General features: G+C 37.9%; 1 protein-coding gene across 5 annotated transcripts in view; it reads left to right on the forward strand.

The window, feature by feature from the left end:
- The window catches only part of DOCK3 (dedicator of cytokinesis 3), a 489,707-nt gene that overhangs the window by 334,779 nt on the left and 137,345 nt on the right, over positions 1-17,583 (forward strand). For all 5 annotated transcript variants that reach the window (XM_047775399.1, XM_047775426.1, XM_047775408.1 and 2 more), the window contains exon 10: positions 14,469-14,550. In XM_047775399.1, the coding sequence (XP_047631355.1) occupies positions 14,469-14,550 (82 nt within the window). The remainder of the gene's footprint in view (positions 1-14,468; positions 14,551-17,583) is intronic.

Here is a 17,583-nt window from a genome sequence, read left to right on the forward strand (position 1 = left end):
CCATAAACAAAATGAAAAGACAACCCACAGAATGGGAAAACATTTTTGCAAATGAAGCAACTAACATAGGATTAAGCTCCAAAATATACAGTCAACTCATGCAGCTCAATATCAAAAAACCAAACAATCTAGTCAAACATGGGCGGAAAATCTAAATTGACATTTCTCCAAAAAAGACATACAGATGGGTGAAGTGCACATGAAAAGATGCTCAGCATTGCTGTTTTTATTAGAGAAATGCAAATCAGAACTGCAATGAGTTATCATCTCTCACTTGTCAGAATGGCCATCATCAATATCTGGAATCTAATATAGGGCACAGATGAACCTTTCCACAGAAAAGAAAATTATGGATATGAAGAACAGACTTGTGGTTGCCAAGAGGGAGGAGGAGGGAGAGGGAGGGACTGGGAATTCAGGGTTAATAGATACAAACTATTGCCTTTGGAATGGATAAGCAATGGGATCCTGCTGTGTAGCACTGGGAACTATGGTCACTTGTGATGGAGCATGGTAATGTGAGAAAAAAGAATGTGTATATGTATATGTGGCTGGGTCACCTTGCTGTGCAGCAGAAAATTGACAGAACACTGTAAATCAGCTATAATGGAAAAAATAAAAAAAAAATTGTTAAAAAAAGTTTACAAACAGCAAATGCTGTAAAGGGTGTAGAAAAAACGAACTACTGGTGAATGTAAATTTCTACAGCCACTACGGAGAACAGTATGGAACCAGTATGTAGATTCCTTTAAAAACTAAAAATAGAGCTGATCCAGCAGTCCCATTCCTGGGTATCTATCTGGAGAAAACCATAATTTGAAAAGATACATTCACCCCAGTGTTCATTACAGCACTGTTTACAATAGCCAAGATATGGAAGCAACCCATCAACAAATGGATAGATAAAGAAGGTGTGGTATATATACATATAGTCATAAAATAGAATGAAATAATGCCTTTGCAACAATATGGGTGGACCTAGAGATTATCGTACTGAGTGAAGTAAGGCAGAAAGAGGAAGATAGATATCATATGATATCATTTATATATGGTATCTTAATAAATGATACAAATGAACTTATATACAAAATGGAAATAGACCCGTAGACATAGAAAACAAACTTACAGTTACCAAAGATAGCCAGAAGTGGAGGGAGATAAATTAGGAGTTAACATAAACACACTACTACATATAAAATAGATAACCAAAAAGGACCTATTATATAGCAGAGAACTATATTCAACAGTTTGTAATAATATTTAAGGGAAAAGAATCTGAAAAATATATACACGTGAATATATATATATATAACTGAATCACTTTGCTGTACACTTGTAACTAACACAGCATTGTAAATCAACTATACTTAATTAAAAAACTAACAAACAGGAATTCCCATTGTGGCTCAGTGGGTTAAAGACCCAGTGTTGTCTCTGTGAGGATGCAAGTTCACTCCCTGGCCTTTCTCAAGGGGTTAAGAAACCAGTGTTGCTGCAAGCTGTGGTCTAGGTTGCAGATGCAGCTCAGATCTGGTGTTGCCATGACTGTGACATAGGCCTCAACTACAGCTCCGATTCAGCACCTATCCTGGGAACTTCTTTGTGTTGCAGGTGTGGCTGTAAAAAGGGTAAAAAAGAAAATCTAACAAACCAAAAAAGATGTGATATATCTACACAATGTAATATTACTCAGCCATAAAATAGCATGAAACAATGCCATTTGCAGCAAAATGGATGGACCTAGAATTTATCATATTAAGTGAAGTAAGTCATTGAAAGACAAATATCATACGATATCACCTAATTGTACAATCTTTTAAAATGATGTACATGAACTTATTTATGAAACAGAAATAGACTCACAGACATAGAAAACAAACTTACGATTACCAGAGTGGATAGACAGGAGTAGAGGGAGTTAAATAAGGAATTTGTGATTAACATATACACACTACCATGTATAAAATAGGTAAACAAGGGGTTCCCATTGTAGCCCAATGGGATCAGCTTCATCCCTAGAGCACTGGGACACAGGTTCAGTCCCTAGCCTGGCACAGTGGATTAAGGATCCAGCATTGCCATTGCTATGACATAAGTCACAAGTGCAGGCTCACTTCTAATCCCTGGCCTGGAAACTCCATATGCCATGGGGTGGCCAAAAAAGAAAAAAAAAGATAAACAAGTAAACAAGGATCTAATGTATAGCACAGGGAAGTAAGTGTATGCAATGTCTTATAATAACCTATGATGGAAAAAATGTGAAAAAAGATAAGTATATGTTTATAACTAAATCACTTACTGTACACTTTAGGCTAACAGAACATTATAAATTAACTGTAATTTTAAACATGGATTTTAAAAAAAAGGTCAAGAGATAACTCTTTCCATGAAAACTTGGAGTATTCCTGCCAAGTTCTTATTGATCACATAAAGTACTGTATGAGAGTGCTAATAAACTCTGTAAAAGTATGATACACTTGTTGGTAATTGCCACCATCCTGTTCACAATCTTGGTGCATGTTTGTTTCATTTGCATTCTGTTATGTAGAAATTCCAAAGCCTAACTGTGAAGACTGTGGAAATTTTCAGCAATTAAATCCCAAGAGACAGTGATGTTTGCTCATTCAAAGTTTGTTTTACTTGCAATCAGATTCTGTTGGGGAAGCAGTGAATTTTTGAGGTTGTCTTTTTCCAGTTACTAGAATATCCGTTAGGGAATGTTATGATCATAATATCTTGAGTGTGATTGTTCATAAAAGAAATTTATTTTACTTTATTGTCATTACCAAGACAGAGTTTTTAAATGAGGCCTTAAGTAAGCACATTTTAGCATTTTGTTTAAATGTTTCCAATTTGCACAGTAAATAAATTGAAAACACATTGTAACAAATAAATAGGAAAACATTAAATCATATTATCCGTGATTTGATCTTAAATGCTTTATTTTTCTGTGATAGTGCATGGTCTTATATTTATCTAAGTACAGTCAGATAAATTAAAAGGTAGATTTCTATACACTTGGTGAAAATATTCTTAGTTAAACTGTTTTTTTCAACCCTCATTTATTGATTGATTTGTTCAGCATTACTTTCAGGATTATGTATTTATTCAGTGAGTTACTGTTCAGAAGTTGCAGAGAATCCGTCTACGAAGGGTACATTTTTTTTACGCCAGACAGAGATGTTCCTGAATACAAAGAAGTAGCTGCTGTTCTAACATTTTTTGACATCGAGGGCTAGCATGATTACTTTCCTATAATACTTCAGACTGCTTGACCTTCAGCTGAGAAATGTAAAAGCGTGACATTTCTTGAGTCCCCAAAGGCATGATTAGCAAATCACGTAGAAATCAGGGTCAATCTCCCTGCCACCTCTTCCCCACAAGGAGGAGATGTACCTTCCTCAGATGGCAAAGATGATCTGACTCAGCATTGTGCTGTCCTGCCAGCAGATTCTCGCCCTCGCTTCACCCCTGTTTATTCATTTACATGCTTTTTATGGTTAGAATTGGAAGCTTGATTCTGGAGTGAAAGCATAAATCATTACAGTAAAAAACAACTGTTTTTAGCTCCCCACGTAACTGATCATTAAGTTACCATTTAGTTCATTTTCATGAGAAATGCATGATTTCTAAAGACCCCGTAGGGGCTGTGTAATTACACAAATGCTGTTATAACTTTGAGAATATGTGATAACAGATTTACTCACATGTCTCTTTTGCTTTAGAGTAAAAGAAAAGAATCTGCTTTCTGGGATTGGTTGTCATCCAAGAATCTCTGCTTGTTCCAAATTAGATAAAGTATTGCCCCCACCACACACACACCCTGACCAATATCAGTCTTCTGGGTGAGAATACCATGAACTTCTTCTTCTTCTTCTTTTTTTTTTAAGGCCACACCCTTGGAGGTTCCTAGGCTAGAGTCGAATGGAGCCACGGCTGCTGGCCTACGCCACAGCCACAGCAACGGCAGATCCAAGCCAAGTCTTAGACCTACACCATAGCTCACGGCAATGCTAGATCCTTAACCCAGTGAACGAGGCCAGGGATCGAACCCACATCCTCATGGATCCTAGTTGGGTTTGTTAACCACTGAGCCACAAAAGGAACTCCCAAGAACTATGAACTTCATACAGACTCGGTGCCAGTAGCAGATGTGGAATGGGGCTTGGTATAGACTTTCTACCAGAAAAGTTTGGTGCCCCATGTGCATAATAGGGATCCTGGGGCTGGCTAGGTTTCATTCATGTAGCATCTCTGGGAACCTGTGTGACACAGACACACTGTGTATCTCTAGGGCAGGATGTGATTTGCAGCATTTCCCAGGTGTATTTGCCCAGAGATTCCTCTCCCCTCTTCCAACACATACTAGTTTTTCAATACTCATTTCATAAGATAAAATACTGAGAAAGCATGGACTTTGATGTCAGACAGCTTCAGATTTGAATTCTAACTTTACCACTCTCTACTTTTTGATCTCAAGTCGGAAACTTTGATTCTCAGTTTCTTCAGAGGTAAAATACCTGTTATGAGAATTCAACTCCTTTAGGCAAGAGAAGAAACACTTCGAAGAATGCCTGGTACACAAGAGACACTCATGAAGTGGCTGCTGTTGGTGCTGCTGTAGCAAGCTGATGAGTACCAGGGCTGTATTTCCCAACCACATCTTTCCCCCGAGCTTCAGACTTGGGCTTTCACCTGCCTGGTTTTGTCACCTACATATCCCAGAGAGACCTCAAATTCAGCATGCACATCTGAACTTTATATCCTCCTCTTTTTATCTTCTCTGGCTGACACTACCACATTCAGTTAACTGCTAAATCTGGTCAGCTCTGTCCCCTAAATATATCTCGCATCCATTCACCTCTCTTCAGTCCCAAAACTGCATCATAGCTTGCTGGGGCTGCTCTGCTTTGTCCTTGGAGTATTTCCTATGTTACCAACCTACCTTCCACACTGTAACCCAAGTGATCATTCTAAAAACTTAGGAGATCAACATTGCTTCTCATAGTTGGAGTTTCAGAGCTTCTCTAAGACCCATAATGAGGTTTTCCAAATTTGCTAATCCTAAAAACCAACTGAGACCTTTTAAAAAATATAGATTCTTGGACTTACTCCAGGAGTCCTCTCCTCTAGAGATTCTTATCCAGAAGATCTTGGATGGGGCACAAGAATCTGCACTTTTAATAACCTAGCAGGTACTCCTGGTTACCTGCCAAGCTGAGAGAAGCCTCACATGTAATTCACACCATGGGTTTGTCCACTCTATATTATACGACACCTTTGACCATTCCCCACTCTCCAGTGCCCTCTTACCTCATGACCTGAGGTTCTCCACCATCAAGTTGCCTCATACTTAAGAGGATCTGCACTTGCACACTCTTCTTCTGGAATCCATTTTTCTTCATCTCTAATTACCCCTTACCAAACTCCAAAAGCCTAGCAGTTGTCTAAGAATGTGTCCCAATATTTCATTTAGGTAACCTGTCCTCATCCAGTGGAGCTTGTCAGCCTATTTCTGTGCAATTAATTATAGCATTTTCACACTGTAATTACACTTTTTATTTTATGTGCATCTCTCTTCCAGTGGACTCAGAACCTTGGGGATAGGAACCATTTCATTTCTACATTCCCAGCATTTAGTTGAGTTTTTGGAACATGGTAAGAGTTCATGTATGCTTGTTGAAAGAGTGGAAAGGAGGAAGAAAGGGTGGAAAGAACTCTTGAACTCTACTAGGAGTCATAAAAATGTTCTTTGAAGCCCTGATGTGTCTCAGCAACAGGTGGTAGTTAGGAAAGAGGCCTAAGTAGGGACGATTCTTGCTCTTGACCCTTCTCCTTGCCTTTGACTCGACCTAAGTAGCCCTATTTTTTCATTTTTCGTATGTTGGTGAATCATGTGTGGTTTTATTGAAAAGAAGGGAAAAGTTGATACTAAAAATAAATTCAAAAACCACAGTACTGATTTGCCTTTATGAAATCCCTTTATGTATTTCTACTCTCTGTGATTTAGAATGAGGTGGGAAATCTTGAGAAATAAAACCAAGTATCTGAATTGGAAAATGCGTCTTTGAGGAAATATTAGAGATTTCCTAATCCATTGGATTGTACAGTATAGTACGGCCTTGGGGCTACTTGCAGCTTTCAGGGACCTTGGAGGTTATCATGAGAGAGATGCTACATGGTTGGCATCCATCACCGCAGAGGCCCAAATGAGAAACATGAAGTTTAAATTGAAAGAGTTGGGAGAATTCCTCTAAATTTATTTGAGGAGCATGCTTACATTTCCAAAGCAAAGTCTCCAGGAAATAACCTCACTGAGGATTAAAGATAGCCTCTGCCTCATCACCTGGCACAGACTAGCAGCTCTTTGGTCACCAAACGTTTGCTGTAGGGATGCGTGAATTACCATCAATGGAGAAGTGTATGAAATGCATTGCCACCCAGGAATTAGAACTCTCATAAAAGCAAGTGATCTTAAAATTAAGACACAATTAGACTTGTCAAAGATTCAAATTATAGATTTCATTTGTAAGGACTTGCTCAATAATATGAAATTAATGTAATATACTGTTCCTGCATAGCTTATCATAAAGACAAGTAAATGTAGAGCAGTTCTCATAACATTGCTTATTGTAGAATAAGAGATTAACCATCTCTTTTTTTCCTATTGAGAAAATTAGCGTTTTCTCACCCAGAATATTTAGGAGGAAAATGATCTGTTCCTCTGATATAGAGGTGCAGATGTTTGTAAAATTTCATAAATTTTACCCTTTTTGCCACAGTTCCTTTCACACTTTATGGGGAAATATGAGGAGTTGTTACACCTCTAGTTGCGGGTAGATTCGCTCAGCATTTATCAAGCTGTATTTGTACAGATTATATTGCCTTATGCAAAGGTGGGTTGTGGGGTCAAAAGTCACCTGTCCCATTGCTACTTAAACACATAAAATTTTCAGCCTCTGAGAAGTCCTGTAGGGTAGAAATCTATCATAATCTGTGCTTAATGCATTTTTCCCAACAGTACTGACCACTTTTTGCAAAACACTTTTGACAAATTTGTAAACATTGGATAGGTATTTGCCTTCACATAGTTTGAATGTTAGCAGAAAGCAGCCTTTATTTATCATATCGATTGGTGAAGCCAGCAAAACAGGAAATAATTTGATGTATATCCAGAATCCTTTGAAATGAAAAAACAGTTTTTTTGAGCTTCACAAATTTGTGAAGAAGGCCAGATGAAACAAGAGTTTGAAACGTTCTAGGAAAAATGAGGCACTGGGAAAACTATCTTAGGGGCCTCCTTTTACTATTGAGGAAAAAGAGAAGTTTTAGGTTCTGATAAGGTCAGCAACACTCTGCACCCTGGAGTTTGCTTTATCTACCCTTTTATCTTTGGATCAGAACTTGGTATAATCCCTTCGAATAGCACCCCTCTCCATGGCTAACCAGGAGCTCAAAATGGCAGCCTGCTTGGAGGATGTCTCTGCTTAAGAGATTCACAGAGAGTGGTAGTGTGAGAGTGAGAGCAGTTAGGTTATTTCTTCCTTCCAAAGAAGAGAATAGCAGTAATGATAAATTCTCTTGAAAAGACATAAACTTTGTAAATTGTTTTTATTTTCATCTATCAAGTTAACTAATTGAGTGCTTATTATAAGCATGTATACATGTTAGAATATATCAGCTGTCCTAACAGAAAAGTGGTAACAATTCAAACACAAAAATGTATTTCTTGCTTGTATAATGACACTGGGTGGGTGAATTTGCATTTAAGTAGTGTGGCCCTCATCCATACAATCATTCAGTGATTCAGACTTATAAATACTCTGTTCTTGCCCAAAGGATGCTCTGAGGGTCATCTCCACTCCAGGCATCTGAAAGGAGAAAAAGCATAAAGGCAAACATGCTAGTAGTGTTTAGGGCTAAGTTGAGAAGTGACACATGTCACTTCTATCCACATTTCAGTGTCTAGAACTCATTATATGGCCACACCCAACTGCAAGAGAGGCTAAGAAATATAGTCTCTCTGGCTGCCTCAAAAGAAACAGAGAACATGGATTTTAGTGGGTAGCTGGGAGATTCTGACTGCTATAACATGCTTGGTTTTTCTCAGTCTTTATCTGCCAAGTTAGAAGGTTGGTTTGTCCTGACCATTTTGTTTGTTCCCTCTTGGCTTATCAGTGTTTCTGCATAGTGCGATGGTGATGCTACTCATCCAATTTATGATGACCTTTGTCAACAAGCTTCCTTCCAACACAGCAATTCTTCAAGGAATGTCCACTTTCTTTCATTCAACATTTATTGAGCATCTGTTGTAGGTTAGCCTCTTGAAAGTACTTGAGATACATCAGTGAACAAAGGTCCCTGTTATTAAGGAGTTTATTCTCTCATATAAGAAAAAGATAGTAAACAAATGAAAATAATTAGTTTATGCCAAGTGCAATAAAGGAGGGGGGATAATAGAAGGGGTACTGCTTTTGCTAACATCATCAGTATTGGCTTCTTTGGGAAACTGGCATTTTAATGAGCCACTTGGGCTGAGAGAACAGTATTCCAGGCAGTGCAGAGGTCCTAAGTCAAGAATGAGCTTGGCTTGTTCAAGACCTTTGTGTCTAGAAGAACAGTGTGTGGAGAGTAGTAAGAAAGGCTCGTGTGAGATGGGACTACATAGATATGCCAAATGTTCTACACAAGGCCTTGGAGGGCTTAGAGATCTGATTGTTATTTTATCTGAAAGCAAGAGTAAGCCATGAGGAGTTCCCGTCGTGGCGCAGTGGTTAACGAATCCGACTAGGAACCATGAGGTTGCGGGTTCAGTCCCTGCCCTTGCTCAGTGGGTTAACGATCCGGCGTTGCCATGAGCTGTGGTATAGGTTGCAGATGCAGCTCGGATCCCGCGTTGCTGTGGCTCTGGCGTAGGCCGGTGGCTACAGCTCCAATTAGACCCCTAGCCTGGGAACCTCCATATGCCGCGGGAGCGGCCCAAGAAATAGCTAAAAAAAGACAAAAAAAAAGAGTAAGCCATGAAAAAGTTTGTTGTTGTTTGGTTTTGCAACAACCTAAATGTCTATTGACAGATGAATGGATTTAAAAGATGGGGTTCATTTCCACAGGAAAGAAAATCATGGACTTGGAGAATAGATTTGTGGTTGCCAAGGAGGAGTGGGAGGGAGCGGGATGGATTGGGAACTTGGGGTTAATAGAAACAGACTATTGCCTTTGGAATGGATTAGCAATGAGATCCTGCTGTGTAGCCCTTGGAACTATATCTAGTCACTTATGGTGGAGCATGATAATGTGAGAAAAAATAATCTGTACATGTATATGTAACTGGGTCACCATGCTGTACAGTAGAAAATTGACAGAACACTGTAAGCCAGATATAATGAAAAACAAAGTCATTTATTTTTATGGACTAAAACAGAATACTACTCACCATAAACGGAATACTACTCAGCATAAAGAAGAATGAATTAATGCCATTTGCAGCAACATGGATGCAACTAGAGATTATCATGCTAAGTGAAATAAGTCAGAAAGAGAAAGACAAACACCATATGATATCACTTATATGTGGAATCTAAAATATGGCACAAATGAACTTATCCACAGAAACAGAAACAGACTCATAGAGAACAGACTTGTGGTTGCCAAGGGAGATGGGGGAGGGAGGGAGATGGACTGCGAATTTGGGGTTGGTAGATGCAAACTATTACGTGTAGAATGAATAAGAAATGAGGTCCTACTCTGTAGCAAACAGAACTATATCCAGTCTCTTGGGATAGAACATAATGGAAGATAATATGAGAAAAAGAATGTGTGTGTGTGTGTATATATATATATATGCCTGGGTCATTTTTCTATATAACAGAAAGTTGTAAATTAACTATACTTTTAAAAAATAAAATTTATATATTATTTATTTTTTTTAAATAAAATTTAGAAAAAAGATTATGGAGTTTCTATTGTGGCTCAGTGGGTTAAAGACCTGACGTTGCCTCTGTAAGGATGTGGGTTTGCTCCCTGGCCTTGCATTGCTGCAGGCTGCCTGAGTCACAGATGCAGCTCAGATCCAGTGTTGTGCTGCCTGTGGTGTAGGCCTTAGTTGCAGCTCTGACTTGACCCTAGCCACAGATGTGGCTATAAAAAGAAAAAAGAAAAAATATTATACTTTAGAGAAAAAGTTGACTCAACTGAATGTCCTTTTTACCACTTACCATTTTACCATGTGACAACCACCATTTCTACTTTTCCTTGTTACATTGTATTTTATATGGTCTTGAGAATTTTTCCTGATGGTTTTGGATGTCTTTTATTCTCCTAAACTTTACTATTATTTTCTGATTTCCTGTTTCTCTGATGAGCCTCAACTTTGCAATATTAAAACCTCAAACTTATTTGTATCTACACATGTTGTTTCTTCCTTCACTCTCTCCTGGATTCTTGCAGTTCCTGAGAAAGTGAGAACCTTTTTTTCCTTTACCAATTTTTTTTCCTCTCTCTTCTGTCTTTAATATCTCCCCTTTTACTAGCGTTTGTCCCATTAGATGTAAATGTTCTTAGGTATATCCCATCTTTTTTTTGAAGTCAGGTTTATTGAACAGTAATTTACATATGGTAAAATTCACCCTTTTTAAAGCATAGTTTGATGAGTTTTCACAAATCTATAGTTTGAAACTACCTGATAGTCAAGATATAAGACATTTCATCACCCCCAGAAAATTGTCTAATGCACCTTTGCAGTTAATCCCTTCCCTTCTTCCTCAGTTCTGGCAACTCCCGATTTGATTTCTGTCCCTATAGTTTTACATTTTATAGAATGTAATATTAATGGAGACATAACAGTATATGGCCTTTTGTGATTGACTTCTTTTACTTAGCATAATGCTTTTGAGATCCATCCATATTATTATAAAAGTTTGCTTCTTTTATTGTGAAGTAATAGTCCACTGTATGGATATACCATTGTATAGACTGTCTGTTCATCTCCTGATGAATATTTGGATTCTTTATAGTTTCTAGCTATTATATATAAAACTGCTATAAAAATTCACATACAGGTCATTGTGTAGACATACGTTTTCATATCTCCTGAGTTAATACCTAGGAGTAGAATTGTTGGGTCATATAGTATGTTTAACTTTTTAAGAAACTATCAGACTCTTTCCCAAAGTGGCTGTACCATTTTACAATCTCCTCAACAGTTTATTAGAGTTCTAGTTGCTCTATATTCTTGCCCATCTGTGGTATATTCAGTCTTTAATTTTAGCAATTCTAGTAGGTGTGTAGTATGTTTCTCTAGTTACTAGTGATGTTTTCTAGAGCTTAGTTGCCACACCTATATTTTTTTGGTGAAAGATCTGTTCAGATCTTTGTCCTTTTTTTTTCTTTTTTTTTTTTTTTTTTTGGTCTTTTGTCTTTTTAGGGCTGCACCTGTGCCACATGGAGGTTCCCAGGCTAGGGGTCGAATCAGAGCTGTAGCTGCCGGCCTATGCCACACCTACAACAATGCTGTATCAGAGCTGTGTCTGTGACCTGCACCACAGCTTGTGGCAATGCCGGATCCTTAACCCGCTGAGCAATGCCAGGGATTGGAACCCACAACCTCATGGTTCCTAGTCAAATTTGTTTCCACTGCGCTACGACAGGAACTCCTTTTTTATCCACTTTTTGAGTTGTTACTTCGTATTGAGTTCTGAGATTTTATGTTTTCAATACAGTCCTTTCTTAGGTGAGTGTTTATAAATATTTTCTTCTAGTCTATAGCTTGTCTTTTCATTTCTTAGCAATGTCTTTTGAAGAGATAATGGTTTTAATTTTGATAAAGCCCAATTTACCATTTTGTTGTAATTCGTCATATTTGCTTAAAAATCCTAGATCACAAAGATTTTTCTACTGTGTGCTCAATATGGAAATACAAATGTGAACAAGATGCAAAGGTATTTGTCTCATTTTTCTGGTGTGTATTCTTATAGTTTTATAGTTTTAGCTCTTATGTTTAGGTCTATGATCAATTGAAGTTAATTTCTTATAGGCAAAGATCAAAGTTCAGTTTTTTTTAATATGGATTATTCAGCACCATTTGTTGAAACTACTGTGCACTGTTACTGAATTTTGATTCTTTCATTGAAAATAAATTGAATATATACATATGGTTTACCCTATCTTTAAACAAAGACCTCCCTCAACTCAACATGCCCATTTAAGTAAAAGTTCATCACTTTCACCTCTTCAAAGAGTAGTTTAGACTCACAGTTTCTGCTTATTTTTTGCTTCTCACACTGGCCTCTTCATCAGTTATCAGAAGGGTTCTTGCCAAAATCACTGATGATCTCTAACATCCAGCACACACTGTTTTGTTATCGTTTCACATGATTCTCAGTGCCCTTGGGCCTCATTGATCCATCCTTCCTCTTTCAGACACTTTTTCCCCTTAACTAATATAGAATTCCACCATCCTTATTTTTCTTCTGTTTTTCTGTTTGTCCTTATATGTCTACTTTGCTCGTTGTTCTTCCTTTACTTATTTCTTAAATATAAATGCTCCTTGGGATTCTGACCAAAGCCCCTTTTTTTCTCCTTATTCTGTGCATATTCTCTTCTTGTTCCCATCTAATCCCCCTGGCTGAAGACCCTCAAATTTATATCTGACCTAGATCTTTTATGAGCTTCATTTCTGTACTTTTAAGTGCCTCCCAAGTTAAGCTCTAGAAAGAAAAGTGTCTTGTATACGTTGTGTTCACATTTGTATTCCTATATTTAGCACAGAGAATTTAATAACTGTATGTCGACTAAATGAACAAATGAATATGTGAACAAATTAAGCAACCTGTGCAATTAATATTATACCATATTTAATAGATGCAGGCTGTTGCCTTTGGAATGGATTAGCAATGAGATCCTGCTGTGTAGCACTGGGAACTATGTCTAGTCACTTATGATGGAGCATGATAATGTGAGAAAAAGAATGTATACATGTATGTGTACCTGGGTCACCATGTTGTACAATAGGAAAAAAATAACATATTGGGGCAATAAATTTTTTTTTGTCTTTTTGCCTTTTCTAGGGCCGCTTCTGCGGCATATGGAGGTTCCCAGGCTAGGGGTCTAATCAGAGCTGTAGGCACCGGCCTACGCCAGAGCCACAGCAACATGGGATCCGAGCTGTGTCTGCAACCTACACCACAGCTCACGGCAACACCGGATCCTTAACCCACTGAGCAAGGCCAGGGATCGAACCCACAACCTCATGGTTCCTAGTCGGATTCGTTAACCACTGAGCCACTACGGGAACTCCGAAATAAAATTTTTTTTAAAATATACCATATTTTGTAATCCTATTACAATATTTTAGTATTGCCCTTTTACTGATATCTCATATATGTAATGAATACATGACTCTGGGCACAGAAGAAGTAAATTACTTTTAGAATCACATACCTTGTGTTTGCCATGGCTCAGTTTTCCTGTTATGGTTGGTAGAGAACCTTGGGATGAAGAGATGGGAATGAAATCCTAGGCAGGGGCAGGAAGGAGATAAGAGAGCAAGGAGACACTTCTCCAGATATTGAAAACACTTTTTCTAACATTTTTCAGTCCAATAATTTCCTTCAATAATTAACCTTTATTTGAAGCATAAAAAAAAAATTTTTTTTTTTGTCTTTTTAGGGCCACACCTGCAGCATATGGAGATTCCCAGGCTAGGGGTCGAACTGGAGCTGCAGTTATTAGCCTATACCATAGCCACAGCAATGCCAGATCGGAGCTGCATCTGCAACCTATGCCATAGCTCATGGCAATGCTGAATCCTTAATCTGCTGAGCGAGGCCCAGGGATCAAACCTGCATCCTCATGATTACTAGTCAGATTTGTTTCTGCTGAGCCATGACAGGAACTCCAGGAATAAAATATTTTAATGTCTCTATTAAATGCAATTAGAGCTTTAGTTACCGTACATTATTTCTTTTTGACTTTTTACCCAAGTTTTTGCAAGTCCCTGTAACATTTTTTTCTTAGCCGTAAAATGATTCTCAAAAGTTATATGGGAAGATGTAAACTGGGTAATGTAGACTCTTTTGGACCTAGTATCATGAATATTTTTATGATGATCTGAATGTTCACATAAAAAAAATATGCTTCTTATGAGCTTACTGTTATGCACAGAGCTTTGAGGGGTATTTGGGAAAAATAGAATACATAACCCTCATTGCTGCCCTCAGGGAGCACACACCTTTAGGGGCATGAGAGCCATAACTGGCAAGTAAATAGCAACACCTATCAAGCAGTTTTGTAGTCTCTGTTGCATGTTGCTTGGCAAGAAAATAGTTTCCTGCCCCTAGACATGTGCTTTTGGCCTTGCTGGTCACTGTGAGCTGTCCCGGAAGTGTTTAGGCTTACTCTGTAAATGGCCTTTTTATTTGTTCTGGAGCATGCAGTCCCTTACATTTCTGTCTCTTTCTCCTACATTTCAGTGAGCGGTTTCTGGTGAGACTGAACAAGAATGGTGGGCCAAGGAACCCAGAGAAGATAGAACGAATGTGTGCCCTTTTTACAGTATGTGCAAATTCTCTTTCCCTTCTCTGCTGTTGACTCTAACTAGGACCCTGCTATGTAGATATTGTTGCTCTGGAAACAAGCATTTATTCTTATTTCCCCATGCACTGTGGAGAATAGAACTTGATTTATGTTTCTCTCAGGTTTTAATGAAATATTTAAGAAAACTGAAATTAACTTCTGTTTTAATTGAATTTTTTATTAAAGAAACACAATCAAATACCTTTTACTAGTGTACATTCTAAAAGTTATTTAATAGATACTTAAAATCTGAGAAAAGGTCTTTCTTATTATTCTTATTCAGGGCCACTGGGAATTTCTCTAATGTCTAAGTACAGTTTCTCTAAAGGCATCTACCAAATTTATAGCTTTGTAGTTTTTTAGTGAGTTCACATAAAGAGAGACAAACTAAATAGTCCTCCTTTTTTCAAACATTAAACAGAGAATCCCTTTGTGACACGATCCATACTTTCATTTTTCCTGAATAACCAAGCTATTATTCTTGGTCTTCAAGATCACGGACTCATCAAAATCTTAGTAACCTGTTTATTGGAAAGTGCTCACCCTCACAATACCACATTGCCTTGTATACCCTTAAAGTTGATTCTGATTTACTAAATTTTTTTTTTTTTGTCTTTTGTTGTTGTTGTTGTTGTTGCTATTTCTTGGGCCGCTCCCGCGGCATATGGAGGTTCCCAGGCTAGGGGTTGAATTGGAGCTGTAGCCACTGGCCTACGCCAGAGCCACAGCAACGCGGGATCCGAGCCGCGTCTGCAACCTACACCACAGCTCACGGCAACGCCAGATCGTTAACCCACTGAGCAAGGGCAGGGACCGAACCCACAACCTCATGGTTCCTAGTCGGATTCGTTAACCACTGCGCCACAACGGGAACTTCTGATTTACTAAATTTTTTTTACCCAGTTGTAAAACTTAACTGCCCGGCTGCATTTGAGTTTATTTGCTGAAGAGAAAAACAAGATCGTGTCACTGTTTTAAACCAACTTTGACTGCTGTGGATTCTTTTCTCTGTTTCAGTGATACTGAGATACATCAAAACCTGTTGAGTGCAGGGAAGTATGATAGTGTCATAGTGCCACTACCCTTGTGTGTGGTTTTTGATTGACATGTGACAGTCAGGTATCTCAAGGCTTATGGTGTGCCTCTTAAACACAAATGTGGTTTATCTAGGGCTCTAATATGTGACTTTCTCTGAAAGATAAAATTGAATTTGTTTACCTGACTTTTTTGTTCATTTACTACAACTTTATGTTATCAGAACTTCAAATGATGTTACTGCAGAGTCATAAGCCTCTTTTACAGGGGTAACTTTTATTAAAAATGCTCCAGAAGTACAGAAAAATTTACAAATCTAGCTGAGCTAGAATGAAATTTTGTACATCTTTGAGCTCAGCATTCAAAGCTTAGGAGATAATGCAGAAAGTGAAAGCATGAAAAGCAGACCCGTGGAGACAGTGAAGGGATTTGAGATGGTTTAGTCTGGAAAGATCAATGCTATTTCTTCAGTATGAGAAGGACCAAGAAAAGAGTCCAAATTGAGGTAATGGGGTTAGGTTAGTATATTGGGGGAGAGCTTCTGAAGGCCTCTGAGTGCCTGAACAGTGAGCTGGTTCTCTGGGGCCACCTTCCTGAAACAGGATAGAATGAGATGAGAAACCTATCGGTGTAGAATGTCCCAGTGACCTTAGGAGACTTTTCTAGACCTGGTTCTCTGATATTATTTGGTTAAAGCAGCAAAAGAAATCATTGATTCCTTGTTCTTTGGCATTGTGGGAACAGAGCTCTGTGTGTGCTATCCTTGAATATGATGAGTGCAGTCCTTGTCTCTTGAAAAATGAACTTAATTATGATGATATTTGAATGTAATTACCGTAAATCAAAATTTTCATTTAGCTGCATTTTAATTATCTGTATGGGCCCAGAGGCCTAAGCTGTAGCTCCAGCTTTATAAATCTGAGAGGCACATAACACTTATGATGTGCTCTTATTCTGCCACAGTGGGAAGACACAAGGCTGCTAAAAATACCCACTTTTATAATTCTCTTTGCAGTACAGCCCTGAATTTTTTGTAAAGATCCTAAAGACGATTTGAGGAATTTTTTTCAAAGCCCACAAGATTTTTGAACAACATTGTCCTTAGCAGGATTTTCATGTTTTGCTTAAAGCTTTATGAAATAATAAAAGCTATATGAAATAATAATTTTGGTGGAACCTGATTTCTAATTACTTAAGACTTGAGTTCCTCCTCTGGGCCAAAGGAATTTTCCAGATTGACATATGTGTTACAGAGTTTTAGAGTAAATGCAAGGAAAATGCAGCCATAGCTGTGGTCAGTGTCACCCTGTTAGCTTACCTTAGCATCAAGAAGAGGGTACAAATGGAGTGGTCTTGCAGGGTTATTCAAGCTGACTTCAGAGCCACATTACAGTCACATTATCTGTTCACAGTCCTGTTCTTGGTAAAGGTTGTTTTTTTCCTGACTGTGTTAAATTTCAGAGCTTTCTGTGCAGGAAGAATTTTGTCAAAAAAGGAAGTGTTTCATATTTATGTGAACATCTAATACAGTGAGGATTTTGATGCTTTTCATGATCAGCAATGGCTGTGTATATGTGCATGAGAGAACATATCTGTGTCTTAACTGCTTATTAGATGTCCAGCAACTGTTTATTAGATGTCCTGTGCCTCACACACAGTGCCTAGCAAATACTAAGGTCTCAATAATTTGTGACATAAATAAATGAATGTATGTTTATTTTCTCTTATATTTGAGTGACTAACTCAGAAAATGAACTTGTGTTTTTTTTTTCTCCTTCATTGTTTTGGCATTATATGTTTCACATTTATTTATACTCTTTCACATTTCAAAATAGAATTTTAGGTAGTGATTTCTTGGAATTAAGAATGAACTTGATTATTAGTATAATAACATCATTTGTTAAAATATTGTCTTCTTTTCTATAGCATAAGAATGAATAAGTTGGCTGTATTTTATATTTGTAAATCCCATTATCT

Source organism: Phacochoerus africanus, chromosome 1 (assembly GCF_016906955.1).
Source record: "Phacochoerus africanus isolate WHEZ1 chromosome 1, ROS_Pafr_v1, whole genome shotgun sequence".
NCBI lineage: Eukaryota > Metazoa > Chordata > Mammalia > Artiodactyla > Suidae > Phacochoerus > Phacochoerus africanus.